This window comes from Brienomyrus brachyistius, chromosome 5 (assembly GCF_023856365.1).
Source record: "Brienomyrus brachyistius isolate T26 chromosome 5, BBRACH_0.4, whole genome shotgun sequence".
Taxonomy (NCBI): Eukaryota; Metazoa; Chordata; class Actinopteri; order Osteoglossiformes; family Mormyridae; genus Brienomyrus; species Brienomyrus brachyistius.
Genome location: NC_064537.1, coordinates 22,222,404 through 22,239,998, shown reverse-complemented (window position 1 = coordinate 22,239,998; position 17,595 = coordinate 22,222,404). Strand labels below are relative to the sequence as shown.

The 17,595-nt window shown below is 53.2% G+C and overlaps 1 protein-coding gene across 7 annotated transcripts in view; it reads right to left on the bottom strand.

The window, feature by feature from the left end:
* rbfox3a (RNA binding fox-1 homolog 3a) overlaps window positions 1–17,595 on the bottom strand; it is a 421,773-nt gene that overhangs the window by 18,298 nt on the left and 385,880 nt on the right. For 6 of the 7 annotated variants that reach the window (XM_049015628.1, XM_049015625.1, XM_049015626.1 and 3 more), the window contains 5 exons: window positions 14,436–14,579; window positions 6,093–6,146; window positions 4,223–4,315; window positions 2,895–2,955; window positions 2,124–2,177 (listed from right to left, as the gene is read on the bottom strand). In XM_049015628.1, coding sequence (XP_048871585.1) covers window positions 2,124–2,177; window positions 2,895–2,955; window positions 4,223–4,315; window positions 6,093–6,146; window positions 14,436–14,579 — 406 coding nt within the window. The remainder of the gene's footprint in view (window positions 1–2,123; window positions 2,178–2,894; window positions 2,956–4,222; window positions 4,316–6,092; window positions 6,147–14,435; window positions 14,580–17,595) is intronic. The other variant, XM_049015627.1, reaches the window with a different exon arrangement.

The following is a 17,595-nucleotide window of genomic DNA, read 5'->3' as shown; positions in this document are numbered from 1 at the left end:
ACACTGCCGGGCCCCGTATACACTCACCGGGGGCACAGTCAATCAATCAGCATTAGCCCCCCCCCCATTGTCCTTCATGCTCACTCACTCGCCGGCTGCGGCGACACAAAGCCCAGCTGAAAAGGCTCCGATTAAACTATTAAGTCTCCCGCTCAGGGTCAGTGCCGCTGCCCTCCTGTCTGCATCCCTAATTCCTCTTTGACTGGCTGCTGTTCCTTTCCTGTACTGGGAGTCTGGCTGGGCAACGGTGTAGGGGCGGGGGGGGAGAGGTCGGTAGCCCGGCTTGGAAGAGGTTAAAAGCGGCCGGTCACCGGGGCTCATCCGTCACTCTCCTGAATGGGATTTGAGGACAATAAACCTGTAGCGCCAGGACGAATGGAGACGGAGTGTGCTGTCAGCGGCGGACGATTTATGGGGCCCAATTTCGCTGATCTCCCACACAGAACGCAGTGCTGATAAACAGTGATTAATCGCCTTTACATCCCATTTTATTCCAACCCAAAGTATATTAAATGTAGCCATAATTATTCTAGAATAAATCCATGAAGCACTTGCCTCTTTTTTTTGAGGAAGGGGCTAAAAAAATATTGGAGGAGGAAGGTGGGGGTGGGTTTTTCGTGAGGGTGCGACTTAATGGAATCGGGTCGCCGTGGAGAGGAGCGGGCCCGGCGATTTTAGCACGACACTCCACCCTCAGCACGGGGAGGGGGGTCTATATCTTATTTATATTTTCACACTTCCTACATGTCCTCCTCTGGGACGTGGACAAACATATGGCGTCGTTTAGGCTTGGCAAACTTCAGCGGCAGTGTTAAGGCGACTTGAAAAATTAGCAGCCGATAAATCACCCAGCTTCTTGGCCCCCCCCACAAAGCCGGCTGCTGAGGTGACGGGCAGCGTTTCATTCAATCCTACGTGGAGTCCTAGGGAGGCAAACGGAGCGCCGGTCAGCGCGTGTGGGATGGCTTCCCCGGGAACGCGCCTGCATCCGGAGGGGGGGATGCAGAGGGGGGAGGAGTGGGAGCCAGAGAGTAGTGGGGTGGGGGTGAAATAAAAATGATAGATGGCTGCTTTCTGTCACGGCCGGTTATTTAGAGGGCTGCTGTAAAGCTGTCGCCGGACGAACAGATTTTAGTCTAATGAGCAAAAAGCCGGGCCGTTACAGCGGCTGAGATGTGCTCAGCACTTCCAGCAAATGAAATAATGCCGTTTGCTGCTCATTAAGATGCGAGGGGCTCGCGGGACGGCAGGTGATAAAAACGGCACGCGGCGGGAAACCTTGGTGGGGGGGGGGGGGGTGGTGGTTGTGGCACAAAAAAGACGAAGAAGGAGGTAAAGTCAACACTGCTCATTAAATAAGCTGCAAAGAAGTGTGCTACATCCGCCGCAGCTCCCCCGCCAGCCCCTGCCAAGCCCCCACACTTCCGGCCCGCCGAGGCCTCTGCACTCTTCAAAGGGCTGCCTGACACCCACAAACTCCGCCTCGCTGGCACCTGAGCGGGAAGACAGGATCCAGCCCTCTTTTGGAAATAAATGGCCGACGATGCACTCATGCCGGCCCGCGGAGTGTGGAAACATGCAGACCACGTTCTCAGAGTCCATAAACGTGACTGACAGCAGGCGATGGAAAGATTTAACCTCCGATGAAACGAGAATTATCTGCGAAATAAAAACGGGCGTCGATTTCATCAGATGTCGGATTATTTCTGTCAGTCTGGTGGGGGGAGACATTGACAAACCGCTACATAGATCAGGTTAGACTTTGTGATTGAGGAGCTTGGGATGAGGGGTCGAAGGTCGCAACCGAGGTCCTTTTTCTGAGCATCTGAGGATCGACACTGGAGGAGAACCAATGAAATGGGGGCGAACCACACTGCGCGTAACTATGCAACCGCGTCCGGAGTCACTTCCACTTCACAGACCATCCTCGCTTCTTTGCGGACACAGATCAAATTCACGTATAAGATTACGCTTCAGAAAGGTAACACTTCTGGCTTGGATAATTATTTGTTGTTGCCCCTGGCGTTTCAGTCTGTATCTATAACGAACAGGCAACCCATCAGACTGCGGGAGAGGCTGTGAGGAGCGGTGGCCATATGAGGGAAGCCGGGTGAGGTGTTTACCTGCATAAAATTCAGGCCCGTAGACGGCCCCCACCACTGGGTTCAGCTTCCAGCCTGCGGGGGACAGAGCAGGATGCGGTGAGGGTTAATGGTGAACTCATTACCGTTTCTGTTTAAGGAGGAAGCTTCCGAGGAATGCGATTGTAGCTTGTTGGCGAAAGACGCAAACAGTGAAAAGAGACCTGCAGGAAAGTGGGGGGGCTCTGGGCAGGGGCGGCGGTGGCAGGGGGGCTCTGTCCGGCCCATGACAGTGACGGATGGGGGCCGGAGCGCGGCCGGGCTCTTCCCCCGCTGATGGAGCGGCGAGCAGTGAAACGTCCGCCTGTTTAATTCCCTGCCTGGCTTCTCCCATCAAGGAGGAGTGAGCGTCACCCCCAGACAGGCCCCCTGGTGAAGGGCCTCTGCTCAATGAACACTGGCTTTTTCCATTTACTCCAAAACACCTACTCACCCCCGCACTCCGGGTGGCTGTGGCGCTAAGGGGCGGGGCCTGCTGCTGTTAATCGTGGCCCATATTCTCTGCCTCACATGTTTTTTAATTGTCTGCACTTATTACCTGCACATGTCCCGCCTTCCCCATCACTTCAGCCAATCAAACGTTTTTAATCCCCCTTACATCACAGCCTATGTTATCCCTCCTTAAAAACAATAAATATCTCATTTATATTTTATTATATAAAATGTAAAGTGTTTCCCAGCCCCAGGGTGCTTCAGTTCCTTTTCCCCCTTCGAAATGGTGTCGGTGACGCGGGGGGGGGGGGGGGCTCTTACCATTCGTGTATGGGTTGGCCACCTTTTTGTTGGTCATTACTCTCGCCGTTGCATTGTTTACCTGTTTTCAAAGACAGAAATCAGACAGTCAGTCACCAACAGACTGGTGGTTTGAGGATCCCCAGCACAGACGACCAGCACTGATGGCCATGAGCATTTGGTCTGTGGGGCAGACCACGCACACTGAACGAACACGCACACTGAACGAACACACACACTGAACGAACACGCACACTGAACGAACACGCACACAAAAAGAAGCCCAACTAAAATAAAAGAACAATGAATGAGTCAGGGCCATTCCTGTTGATCGTGGTGGCTTTCGTTTGTATTTCGTCTGTACATTCCAGCGAATCGCGCACCGCTATCGGCTCCGATCTCCGGCAGACAACTTGCAGACACCCAGCCCCGTGACGGAGGTCGTCTGTGATCTGGTTGGGGAGAGTCTGGGACGACACTGGCGCAGGAGTTGAGCTCCGCTGCAGCCGGACACATCTGTACTGGCCTGTGGCTAAGCAGCGGCATCTGCGTGTCGTTCCCTCACACGCCGTGGGAGCTACACACGGCCCCGGCAGCCCTAGACATTTGTCTAATCACGCCATGTTAGAATTTCACTTAGTATTTCATTTCCAGCTAATTAGCACTAATGACTTTAATTTTCGCAGGGCCGTTGTAGGTCATTTCGCTTAAGGAGACGACCGCCCGGCCCTGGTGCCCAGGTGCTGCTTATACATTTCAGGAATTATCTAAATGGGCCCAACGCAAGTGGGGAGGAGAGGAAAAATTCTGCAGTTCTCAGCCCAGAGGCGGAAAGACGGCGGTTCTGCTAACGGTTTGTAAAAACAACTGGGATTTAAAGCGACACTTTGACCCCTCAGGACGGAGACTAACTGACAACATGAACACAGGCAGGATTTAGATCATTTCTGTTAATTATAAAAAAGAACGTTTGCAAAATACGACTTCAGAATGCAACAACAAAACTTGGGAAGGTGCATGAATCCTCAGACACCCACAGACATGCACAGGCAAACGCGTTCAGAGGACATAAACGATGGTGAACATCAAACTGAAAGGCATGCATTTCCTGATGGTAGGCAAAGGGTGAGATGGTGAGCACCGCTCCGATGCCTCGAATGTACGGATGCCAGCGGCTCCTGTATCCACAAGCAGCCAGGATGCAGAAGTGGGCGAGCATGCAGATTCAGGGGGAGTTGGGGGGCGGGCTGTTACAAGCAAGGGGGCATTGTGGCAGGCATCACTGGGGGGACAGGCAGGGGGAGGCAGGATGGGAGGAGTGGGCAAGAAGTGGAAAAGGAAGAAGGCACCTCTATTTTTCGTCCCTCAACGATTGTACCGTTTAGTTTCTCCCGTGCGCGGTCTGCGTCCACGCTCGTCTCGAAAGTTACAAACCCGAAGCCCTGCGCTCGGTGGCGAGATGTGGGGGGGTTTGGGGAGGGGGGGGGGGGGCAGAGAAGAGAGAAAGAGAAGGGGGGAGGAAGAAGAGGGAGGAAGAAGACACACAGAGCAACATGAGAGACAGGAAGCTTCATCGAGTAGCAGGTCGGCAGAAATGGTTGGAGGGAGAGGGGGAGGGAGTCGCTGAAGGGGTGGTAGAGAGGGCGAGGGGGGGGCCGGGGCGGCTGAGAGGGCGAGGGGGGGGCCGGGGCGGCTGAGAGGGCGAGGGGGGGGCCGGGGCGGCTGAGAGGGCGAGGGGGGGGCCGGGGCGGCTGAGAGGGCGAGGGGGGGGCCGGGGCGGCTGAGAGGGCGAGGGGGGGGCCGGGGCGGCTGAGCCAGCCCCCGACCTGTGACCTACTCCAAGAAGTAAAGAGCTTATGGGAGAGTTTACCAGAGAAGCATATTTACACATACAGGCTGTGGAGAGCAAAACAAAAGCATATTAAAGTTTAATGGACTGAATTAAAAACCCAAACGATCGGTCTCTCCAAAGACAGAGGCGAAGCCGTCAGACTGTGGACTCTCCGTTGCGAAAAGCCTGAGTGGGACCCGACCCTCAGCTACTCTCAGATCAAGGCCCTTCTCCGCCGCGTCAGCTTACGGACAGGGGCCCTGCCCACTTACCGGCGTAATTGATATGCGTCGTGGCGAGCGTGTTTACTGGCAGGCCGAGGCCCCTGTGAGCAGGCGCCCGCACCATAAATGCCGCTCCGCCATCGCCACCTTCCTCGGTTTCCCCTCCCGGATTTGTCACCGCTGAGTTATGGGGGACCGGGAGCCCCCTCCCCCATATCCAGCACAATCCATTAGATATGCTCAGTGAACAAGAGTGTTGGACAAGCGGCAGTCTTTTGGTGCATATATAGGGGGCGGGCAGGGGCCCGTAATTGCCTGGAGAGATAATGATTGTAAGCGGCGGAGAGCGGCACGATCTGGTACGCGTGTGCGGGGTCTGGGGCCCGGCGCCCGGCGTAAATAACACGCCGGCCGTCCTTGGGGAGCAAAAGATAAAAAATAAATTTAAAACAGAATTGAGGGCAAAATTAATCCTTTTGACATTTTGTGCGACTGCCTTTGCCCCCTTTATTTATTTATTTATTTTTTTTTATCATGCACAAATAATTAGCTAACACACGCGACGAGGGGGCCGCCATTTTTCAAAGCAGACAAACATATTGAATGCAAATTGCAAAAGCTTCTTAGAAAATAGATTGTTTATTAATGGTCTGCTAGGTTCATTATATAGCGAGTGGCCGACGAGGAAGCACGGCGGGTAATAGCTTTGTCGGGGCTGAGGGAAGGAGGCAGCAGCTACTCCGGTGCTTAATCTTGCCCGTTAGAGAAAGGGAGCTGAGCGGAGGTGCAGGGGGCCCTGCGGCGAGGCGAACGAGCTGGGTCACACTGTCCCTACCCTCGCTCCCCTTGTATGGTGGTACCCCAGTCCCCTGCAGCCCTGGCTCACTAGGGGGAAACACGGGGCTCCCAGGAATCCTCCACTCCAGGCTCTGGCCCTCGCCTCTGACACAACCCCAGTAATGCAGGCAGCTGTCAGCTCCTCCCCCTTCCTCGCTCTATGGACGGCAGCGGGGTTAAATACGGGTGACATCTGTCGCAGGTGTGGGACACGCCCCCTGCCTGGCCGGGGCATGTGGGCCGTACCAGTGACACGCGTGCGGGGGAGAGACCCTGTGCCTGTCGGGGAAGACTTACGCACAGATGAGAAGAGCAGGTCTGGCTTACCTTGGATCCCCGCTCGTTAAAGATAATCTCCACGTCTAAGATCTTCCCGAATTGCTATGGAGAGAACAGAGGAAGAGGGAATCAAACATCAGAGCAGGACATGTTTGCGGTTTACTGAATACCTGCCGGTACGAGCCACCGGGATGGGGGGGGGGGGTGCTGAGCTCTCCCACCTCATCCGCACGTGGATCCAAAGACAGAGGTGGCCGTATTCTGAAATTTACCGACCGCTTTTCCCACATCAGTGCCACACGTGATCCATAAAGACCAACAAATCGGCAGGAACATACCAAAAGTGTGAATCGGGGGGCGGCCTGTTGAGAGCAGAGTGAACGTGTTACTCCGGTAGTGGGTGAAACAAACAAACGGGGCAGGCGGAGGGCAGGCAGAGGGCAGGCGGAGGCACTCAGACTCTCACTCTCACACGCGCACCGAGAGCGATGGAGGCACTCTGCTCGGAGCGTGCCGCTATGCTTAAGCGTGAGATTTAAAACCCCCCCGGGGGCACATCCGGCATGATGCCGCAGCCGCCAGTTAGTCAATAACTCCCAGCGCGCACACGTATAACAATATAAAACATGCACAACTTCACACCAGCCAAAGAAATGGGATAATTGTGCCCCTACTACACAGCAAGCTGTACTGAGCTGTGAAGACCGGGGGGGGCGGGTGTGTGTGTGTGTGTGTTTGTTGGGGGGAGGGGGGGGCTGTCTTGAAGGATATTAAACTGAAACCCACACCAGACCACAACGGCGTGCCTGCATCAGTGCATTTAATGACAGCCATGCCTTCGCTTTTTTCTTTTCCTTTGGTATGTTGAAGAATTTAAAAAAAGAAAATGCCCAAAGCATAGAGAGGGGAGAGAGACAGGCACTGCCTTTATTTTTCGGGGGTTAAGGACAAACACGCCCCCCCCCACCCCCCCGTCAGCACGGCCGGAGCGAATGGAGAGCGGCCATTATGGCTAATGATGAGCCATACAATTGTTTATAATTATCAGGATGGGCTTCTTCATCCCAATTACCTGTCACAATGGCTATTATTTTGCAGCAAATCCATCTTTGCTGCCTTGTAATGACCCTTAGATGGCCAATACCTCTTTTTTATTAGATAATTAGCATTAGCCAGGAGCCATTGACCACTCCCTCTTTAGGAGAGAGAAACGGAGTCGTCTTTGTGTACGAGGGGCAGCGTGTGTGTGCGTGTCTGCGCCTATGCGTGTGAGTATGTGATGTCAAAGACCCTTATAATGACCCCAAACATTCCACTTCAACCCATTAGCAGCACCCCCAATGGTGTAACCATGCTGACAGGGGCCCCCACGTCCATAGCAACAGCAAGCCCCGGGCCCCAGAATGCCTTCTCTAGCCACTGTCCTAAGCTGACACAATATTCAGGGGGTGATAAGAAGCTGCCCCCCCCCACCCCCGCTCCCTGGGGCACCTGTGGCAAGACCTTGGCCCAGGTCATTTATTTCAATAAATAAATAAACATGGCAGGGAGGAGCAAGGTCAGCGAGATGGAGGAGGGGCTTTGATTTAAAAAGCCCTACTGGGGTAGGGGGGGGTACATCAGCAGAGAGGAAGTGGGGACAGGGGGGTCGGGGCAGAAAGCTCAGGCCGAAAAACCGGGGGGGTACAGTACGGGCACCTCACAACCTCGGCGGGCAGGGAAACGACGCCCTCTAATGATGAACGGGCAGGTCTGAGAAATGAGGATGGCTCGTTGTTGGCCGCCTCCCCTCCCCCCCGGCCACCGGGAACGCCACGCCGGTGGTCTCAAGGGGTTAACGAGCTTAAGTATTCAATTTAACGGGTTTGCCTTCAGATCATTAGAAAACAGTGGAATGAAAGCAAACCTTAAGTTCCTCTAATGACTGGAATGAAAGCGGGTTTTAATTGCTGTCTACAATGGCCGTATTATTTCATTAAAACTAATTACCCTGTCAAGCAGCCCGCGTCGGTTTCATTTCAGCACAACGGGGAAGAAATGGGCCTTCCAGGCGTACCGCGCTCAGCGGGATTGATCGTTTGGCTGGGTCACTAATAAGGTTAGGAGAACTGCCTTTTATCTGCAAGCCTGACCACCAGCAGAGCGGCGCTAGCTGGAGGGAAGGGTGCTGGGGCGTGTGCACAGGCATGTGTGTGTGTGTGTGTGTGTGTGTGTGTGCACGGGGGAGGGGGGGGGGGGCGTACCTCGCTCACATTCTGATGCCATTGAAAGCAGCTCTGCGGCATACCAAGGTCCAGCGAGGGCCTTCCCATTTGGGAGGCCTCTCTTCAGCTCCCTTACAATTAATCTGCCGAGCCAACACAATTCCCTCAGTTGGTCCAGCAGGGGGCACTCCATGTGCAATGACATCGTCTATGACAGAGTCTGAGCTTTCTGCACTGAACCGCCATTAACGGGCGAAGCAATCTGCAAACGCTACCATTTGGCTTCAGGTGGCAGCATGGAGTTATGGTGTGCAAGAAATGGCAGTCTGGGGGGCTGGGGAGGGGTGTTGATTTTACAGCATGCACCAAGGACTGCTCCACTCTGCAGGGGGGGGTGCGAGCGCTTCCTGTTTCTCAGAACCTTTAACTATCAAATAATTGAATTAAGTTCTAATTACAGAATAATTCAACGTGAATAGGTGGTGCTCTCCGCTGACTGAGAGGATGATGTGTCCGTGGTAGCCATTGCCTCCCCCACCTATCCTGACCAATCTCCGGCCTGCCACTCCCTGCGGAGCGGCAATCCAAGAATTCCCACACCTCTAGTTAGGAGCTACCTGTATTCTGCAAAAGGTTACACAAGAGGACAATTAAAAATAAGCGGGGGCCATTAAAAAAACATTAGGGCCCCCCCAAGGTAAGCCAAAGCACCTATATAACACTCTGTGCAAACCTCCTCTGCGAGACAGATGCTCTTCAGGGAGGCCCCCGGTAATCGGATAGGTAATAGAGGGTAGGGGAAGTGATACAGTGCCTCATTTAGGACCCCTGCCTTAGGGGTTTGGATGGGGAGGGAGTCCAACCTCCCCACAGATGGCAGCGTGCTTGCTGTTATTTAGGGGGGTGGAGGCAGTCTCCAAACAACCCATCACGTGTTACATGGCAAAGGCACATTATGGAAACTCTTTTAATTACCAAAAAAAAAACCCTTCTGCACCCGTGCCCCCCACAGTGAAGACTCTGGCTCAGGTCCCTGGAACGGCAGGGTGTCGCATCTGAGATCCAGTTCCATTAAAATGGAGGAATCTGGGGTACCTCTTCCTGATTGGCCCATGTGCCAGAGTGCAGGCTGGACGCGAGGGGAAGCGCTGCTCCGTCAGCATCCCCGGTGAACGGCTCGCGATACGGCGCATAAATGCCAAATGTGTCTGCAGGTGGAGGCCTCACGGCTCCCACTGCTCCCGCCGGCAGTAAGGCTCCATCCTGAAACGCCATAATGCCCCACGCATGACCTGTGTCTGCGTCATGGTAACGGCACATCTGGGCTGCGGCGCATTACAGCAGGCGCAGCTGGCGGAGGAGGCGCCCGGCTCTGATCGGAGCCTGTCGGGCCACTGCGGTCAATCCTAGGCCCGCATTCCGTGGGAGGAGACAGACTCTTGAATTTGCATAATGCATCCATAAGTGCCGCAAACCAAACAGACAAACAAACAAACAAACAAATGGAGCCTCCACGCTAATTAGAAAGCAATTTAAATGACAGAACGGTTGCTTCAGCACTGGGAATATGCATCTGAAACAGCCAACGCTCAGCGCAAGAAGGGATGCCGTGGGGACGGATGCCGTCGTTACGTGATTCATTCCGCTAATGGGGGCTGGAATTTGCTCGGGGCGGGGGGCAGGGGCCTGGATGGTTCACTGGGGGCCCCACCTCCCTCTGCTCATGAACCCCCGTCACCTGACTGCCTCTTGAGATACAGGCTCCATACTCCACTTCCCAGATCTCAGTATCTCTGTCTGCCCCCCCCCCCACCTGGCAGTCAAGCTGGAAATACAATCAAAGCCTCCAGCAGAGGCCCCAGCACAATGTGTGCAGCTGAGACCCTCTGCAGGTGCCCCCCTGCCTCAGCCACCCCCCACCCTGTACTTCCTCTAACCTAAATGCTCTAAAGCAGTGCTTCTTTGTGAATCCTTATAGTCTGGCTTAGGCTGCACCACCGGGTCCAGCTGTCCAAAGGTTCGCTGACATCCTGTAAACCACACATCATTCTTTGCTTTGGCTAAGAATATTTCATTAAAGTTAGGATTATAAACACATCCACGTATTTTATGACACCTGAATCATGATGCCAGTGGTCCTGACTCCGCTACCGCTGAAGCTGAGTGTGTGAGTTTCAGTTTGACTCTTTACCAGGTCAGCTTCTGACTTCATTAAATCCGATTGGCCAATAATGGCGTGAAAGACCTGGCACCATGGTGTCAGCAAGCGGACACGAATAACAAGGAGCAGCAGAGGCTTAACGAGGGGCTGCTGCAGACTGACCCCCATAACACACACCTGCACCCAAGGCGGCCCAAAGCCCCATGTGTACACAGCATAAAACTGTGTACTATCGCATTCTTATATCTACCACTGACAGCCCATTATACCTCCTACTGACTGAAATCAATCCATCTATCCATCCATGGTCTAGCTGCTTATCCTGGTCAGGCTTGGGGGGAGGGAGCACAAGGCAAGGGCTTATTGCTGTTATTATTATTATTATTAATAGTAGTAAGTGTCATAGTAGTAGTAGAGGTAGTAGGAGGAGTAGTAGTCATAGTAGTAGTAGTAGTTATAGTAGTAGTAGGAGCAGTAATAGTCATAGTAATAATAGTAGTAGTGGTAGTAGTAGTAGTGGTAGTAGTAGTGGTAATCGGGTGTTATTTCATAGCTGTCCAATGAAACACACTTATCTCCAAAAATCTATTATTTGAGGAGCATGAAAGAAAACATTACAAAATAAACCTAGAACTACGTAATGAGAAACCCCTAAGCACCACAAATAGAATCTTGTCTTCACACAGTCATCAGTGAACAGTTTAATGTTTTAAACTGACTTTTTTTGTCAGCAAATGTGCACTGAAGTGGTTTTCTAATCATTCCATTCCCATGACGCACGGGTAGTTTGAACGTCGTCTCCCCATTTACTATAGTCTAAGAACTTGGTTGGTTATTGACAGCCAGTGGGAGGGTGCTTTTCCACTGCACCAGGTACCGTACCTTTGATGTGCTTCTTTCGGTACTTTAATTTTCTGGTCGAGTACCAGTACCAAAACTTCCAGTACCTGAAGTACCAAACCAGTTGGGGTACTTTTTTGGTACTTCGAAATGTTGAGGTGGGACGTGCTAATGCTTTCTTTGTTGATCGGTTATGCAAATAGCCTGCCTCTGAAGCTCAATACAAACGCCTTCTTGAAAAAAGTTACAAATTCAGCAAACAACCTTAAACAAAGTAAAAAAGAAAAGTAATAATAATGGTTGTGTCTGTATAGTGTGATGGCATAAAGAATCCTGATCTCAAACCAGTTGACTATCGCAGTCCTTGTGATGTGAGATTTGCGTGTGCAAAACATGCGATGTTAGTATTAATATCTCACATCGGCAAGTCCGATAAGATGCTACAGCCATTTTTGGAATTCAGTTCCAAATCCCCCACCTCTAGTTGTGATGTCATTCGGCACCGGTACCAGTATTTACAGCAGTGGAAAACCAACACCTTGAACTTCTATAAGTACGGTACTTGGTACAGTGGAAAAGTGCCCTAAATGTTTGGACATAATCAGCACCCTATCATACTATACACTTACCATGGCAAGAAGCTCCTCTAACGAGGCAGATAAATGACTTCATAAAACATCTGACGTCAATTAGATGTCAAATGTTACCAGCTGACAGAAGATAAAGGTTGTATTTCATCTATAGTAAAAAGTAACAATCGTCAAAAAGAGGACATACAAAGATTTCTTCGGACAGATACAATATATAATGTAATATAATGTAAAAAAAATCTTTGAGAAGAAAGTCAACTTAATTCTGCTCATTATAATAATATCTGAATTCTGCAGTGAAACCTCCATATAGTCATGCTTCAAGCGATGTCGACCAACGACCATGCATCGCGAGTAGATTCAAGTCACTCTGGAATCAAATAAAACGATTACGTCCCGGGTGCGCGGACCACTGCAAACACTCCAGCCAATTTCCAGCTGACGTGACAGACGGCCGTCGGCTGGGAGATAAAATGTCTGTGGAGAATAATGAGCAGAGAAAAGCTGAGGCCCTCGCTTATCATTCACAAACAAGGAGCAGCAAGGAATGGCCAGAGGACTTGGGTGTGTGGCACTGGCAGCCGGCGTACACCGTGAGACGGATGTAGAGGCACCGGCAGCCGCTAGGCCGCTGCAGACGGCGTACACCGTGAGACGGATGTAGAGGGACCGGCAGCCGCTAGGCCGCTGCAGACGGCGTACACCGTGAGACGGATGTAGAGGGACCGGCAGCCGCTAGGCCGCTGCAGACGGCGTACACCGTGAGACGGATGTAGAGGCACCGGCAGCCGCTAGGCCGCTGCAGACGGCGTACACCGTGAGACGGATGTAGAGGGACCGGCAGCCGCTAGGCCGCTGCAGACGGCGTACGCCGTGAGACGGATGTAGAGGGACCGGCAGCCGCTAGGCCGCTGCAGACGGCGTACGCCGTGAGACGGATGTAGAGGCACCGGCAGCCGCTAGGCCGCTGCAGACGGCGTACGCCGTGAGACGGATGTAGAGGCACCGGCAGCCGCTAGGCCGCTGCAGACGGCGTACGCCGTGAGACGGATGTAGAGGCACCGGCAGCCGCTAGGCCGCTGCAGACGGCATACACTGTGAGACAGATGTAGAGGCAGATACTCCTGACAGGCCTTTTCCTGTCAGCTCTGTGGCTCCAAGCGCACAGCTGTAAACATCTGTATTAGTATCCTGAATTCAGGTGCATTCTGGGATAGGTGCTGGACAGGGCCAGGGCAGAACCTCACAGATGGCACTCTCTTCTAGGATCAGGGGTCAGCCCTGATCCCGTCTCCACTCCTGGCCCCAGTCCCACTGCTCCACTCCCCTCCACCCCACACTGGTAACGGCTATACTTCATAACAATGAAGTCCCGCATCACTGCGGGGAAGAAAAAAGCACTATTTGTTACAAGCCCACTGCTGGAAGCTTCAGTCTCCTTGGCGCCTCGGCATGTACGCTTGGGAAAGGGAAAAGGCAGGTGTGGATCCGGAGTATCTGTGAGAACAAAGGATCGCGGGCAACAGATGTTCCTCTGGTAGTAAACAAAGAACTAGTCTCGGACTCTCAATTATGCTAAATGTTACTGTGTACTAAACTAAATAACCCATAAACACAGATTCTCTTAACAAGCATGGCAGTCATCGGCAGCTCCGGCTGCATCCATACCATGCTGTTACCCTGCTCTTTCCTTGGAATTCTAACCGAAAGTCCAATGAACGAAGGGAAAACTGCTTCCGGCTTGGTGTGTACAGTGACTATCCCCCTAACACTCTGCAATTAGAATGATAAGAGGTCTGGTGGGATGAGTGCCGGACATCTCAGTGATGCGGAACGTAACGCACAAGACAGATATTTGGGAAAACTCAGTATTCCAGGGCGGGATGACAGTCAGGCAGACAGTCCCCTTAGCCATGGAAGATGGAGGAACCCCGATGAAATATTCATCCCTCAATTTCCGTGGGTCACAAATGAAGAGCTACAGTTATAATTCAAAGTGTAAAATCGCAGTTAGTGTGTAAACTGAGATGAGTGGAGGCAGAGGATGAACGGCAAGAGGCGAAGCGTTGCTTCACTGTGTCACACACCTCTGTCATTCTGCGGGGGGGCGTTAATCGGTGAATCATTTAAGAAGAATGGCATGGGGCTACATTTTTAATGATCAGCACCACGGCACCGGGCCTCTGCCCGTGCACCAACAGCAGCGTTTAGCAAAGCAATTCACGGCCAGCATTATTTCCCGCCAAGAGTAAACAAGTTGTCTTTGTTGTTGTTTTTTTTTATCTTAGCCCCCCCATACAGCTCTGTTTGCATTCACACACCCCTGCCCCAAAGACTCTGTGATCAAACGCGGGCTCTGTAGGGGGCAGGAAGCCCAGTGTGAAGCCACAGTTTCGGAGGGCTCAAGAGAGTTGCATGTTTTGTTAAGATGCCGTCAAACGCGCTGTGGGGTGTGGTGGAGTGGCCACGGCGACCCGTTACGAGACGGTAAAAAAGTTACGAGAACGTAACCTTTTTTACTGCCTCTCGCTCCGTGGCCTGGTTATCAACCACAGTGAGGCACTCCCGAGCGGCGAGGGTGGGGTCCGGTCCTCACCCCAAACATTTGCCGCAGGTCGGGGTCCCGGAAGCGGAAGGGGATGTTGGAGACGTGTAACCGCTTGGGCTGCTGCTTCTCTGAGGAGTCTGAGGGCTGGAGCTGGAGCTGCTGGGAGTCTGTCTGCGCCACCTCGTCCACCTGCTGGAGGGAAGAGGGACAGGAGGTGGAGCTGGTTAAAGCCTTGGGAACAGGGAGGAGGGAAACACACCAACGGGTTACCGTGCACGTCCGCAACCGCAAACTTTGCACGTCCGCCTGGTGTTTGCATGCGATGTCCACGATTACACAGCTAATGGGAAGGTGTGGACATAGCAGGAACAGCTCTGGGGAACTAAGGGGATCATTACTGGGGCCTGAGGGGGGGCAAAAAATTCAGACATTTCAGTTCGGTGTGTCCATCTTTCGGTCAGCGGGGATGGTGCGTCTGCCGGCCAATGAGCACCATGCTTTTTAGAGGTGGCCCTTGACGACGGCCAATCGTTGCGCCCGCTGTTCCCGTCTCCCCCTTAACGGGTTGCCGGTATGGCCCGCCTTACGGCACAGCAAAGGAGGTAGGACAGCGCGACTGCTAGAGAGACACCACGCAGCGAAGCACGAGCTGTCTGGTTCGTCTGCGAATCGGGGTGGGGGGGGGGATGTCTAAACAAGTGAGACTGAAAGGTGGGTGTTTTTAAGGCAGCGTCTTCATGCTAAGGGTGCGGGGTCGCGGCTGGGGCACCTGCCAGCGTGCCGCATGCACGCAGTGCCACCGACGGGTCTCCCAGGTTCCCCATGGGTTTCGGCAGCCGCCTTATTTTAGACGCTCAGCCCCGGGAAGCACAGGTGTCAGGAGTTAATATACATAATGAATTAGAATAACACGGGTGTGTGGGAGGAAGAGATGATGTCAGCTAAACGTCTCGGGGCTTAGCGGGATCAATGAGGGAGAAGTGCTGAAGGCAGCGACATTCCAGCAGAGCCGGAGGACTGCCGTGCTCGTCGGGGAGATGGGAGGGGGGACTGCGGGGGGAGGGGAGGGGGAGTGAGGCCCCGGCCCAGGCGGCACGAGGCAGACACAGTGCCGGGCACTGCACACTGACCCCCCAGCAGCTTGGACGACGCAGAGGGCCACGACGCCAGGCAGTCATGAAACAGGAGATGAACTCATTTCTGAATTAAGCCCCTTTTTGTCCTCTTATTAGGCAGCGTGATTATGGAGCGCAGCATGGCGACCGCCAGCATTATCGCCCTCACCCGCATCGCCGTCCCTCTGCCAATTGTCATCTTTGTTTGCTTTTATGACACACTCGAACGAGGCGTTTTAAAGACCCTGCAGAAGGACCCGCTCCCGTTTCTATGGCAACGGTAATAACCATCCAAGTGAGAAGGGAAGTGGCAGCGACTGGCGCGGCTGGTCTGCAGAGCGCAGAGTGTGTGTGTGTTTCAGGAGGGGAGGGGGGGGGTTCTTCAGCTTGACACGGGGCCCTCCGGGATGGGGTAAGTGGCTGAGTCTGGCTTAGGTGGACACGCTGGGGCGAGCTGGGGGAACAGACGGCGTAGTGAGATGGTATCGGGGAGCCTGCGAGGCCTGCCTCCCATCCGTCATACTGGACGTTATCACACGGCGCTGAATGCTGCAGATGGACCGGGACACACAACCGCGGCGTGACATCGGGCCGGGCTCTGCTCTTTTGGGAGTCTACCTCCGCTGGAGCCACAGCCCGAAATGCTCCCCAGGAGAGGCATCCCTGCTGACTTTTCTAGAACCTTCATGCTTCCGGATGCTTCTGTCATTATGACCACGTGATCGTCTCATACGTGAATCGTGAAAACCTCGTGAGACTATGGTGATGTGACCATCTCATTCGTGACTAGACGGATTAATTGGAAAGACCTCAGAACGCAACTAATGTTACACAGGTATGTTTATCACAAGGAAAACTAGTTAATGCAGACGCTTCACTATAATAGAGGGCTATGAGTGAGGGTGACAATGGCTAATATGTATTATGCTTGATACATAATTAAATATGCAGTACAGTGTAATTATATAATAAATAGTGAGGAGCTTGGAAGTAGCACTAATAGGTCTAATAATGTGTGCATTAGCTGGCATTAAAAGCCAAAGAAAAGGCATATTTCACCCTAACAGCGCGACAGAACGGAAAAAACCTGGAAATGGCTACGTTAGCACTAATGAGGCTAAAGAGATTCATCAGGACCGGCGCTGACCATGTCAGGTATTACGAGCCCGCTTTTTAGATGCCAGCTGGTAACTGCTGTCCTCAGCAAAAATTTATATGAAACAGGAGATGTACCCCAGCGCCCCTCTCAGCCCAGGCGTAGTGTGGCCCTGTCTGTGTCTAATTAAGTGGCTAATTAATTATTTTGCTGCTTAGCAGTGGCTTGTATCCAAAGAGACTTGCGCAACACCCTGTCCTATGGTACAACAGCAGGTTCCTTACTTGACTAGCTTTGCTAGCACGCCCCCCCCCTAACCTCTGTGACCTCTGGCCTTGCTGTGAACCTCTCAGCTCCATGTGGGACTCCGACCTGTCCTGTCCTGTTCGAACCTGGCGGGTCGGACACGCTAGGACATGCTGGCAGGATGTGGCGCCGTGGCGAGCATCCAAACAGGTCCAGTGTTTGCAGTGTGGCCTTGTGGTCACATGGTCTGTGTGTGTGTGTGTGTGTGTGTGCGCCCCCCACTGGCGCAGCCTCAGCGCTGCTGCTGGGACACCGGGGAGAATATGAAAGCCTCTTTGCAGATGAGCCTGCCACGTGCCGCCGGCTGCGGTGGCATTATTGATCACCGGAGGGGTTCGGCCAGGCAGAGAGTCAGATCCTTTAAAGATGAAGCTCTAACCCGGTGCTGGATCCACAGCCCATCCTCTGCTCTTTGAAGCCCACAACCCCCATCCAGCCACAAACAGATCGGCCTATCGCAGCTCCACCATCTGGCAGCAGAGGGCGCTGGCGCTGAGTGGACTGGTGTGCAGTGCCAGGTAGATAGAAGGGGCTGAACGGACCAGTAATTGGTTGCCGGGCCGCCCCCCGGAGGGAGATCCCTAGAACCGTGAGCGTGCACTTCCCAACATCCATCACGGGGACCATCGCCAGTCACCCGAACTCCCCGCTGGCTGAGCCATGGTTACCGCCAAGTGGGAGGGACAGAGGG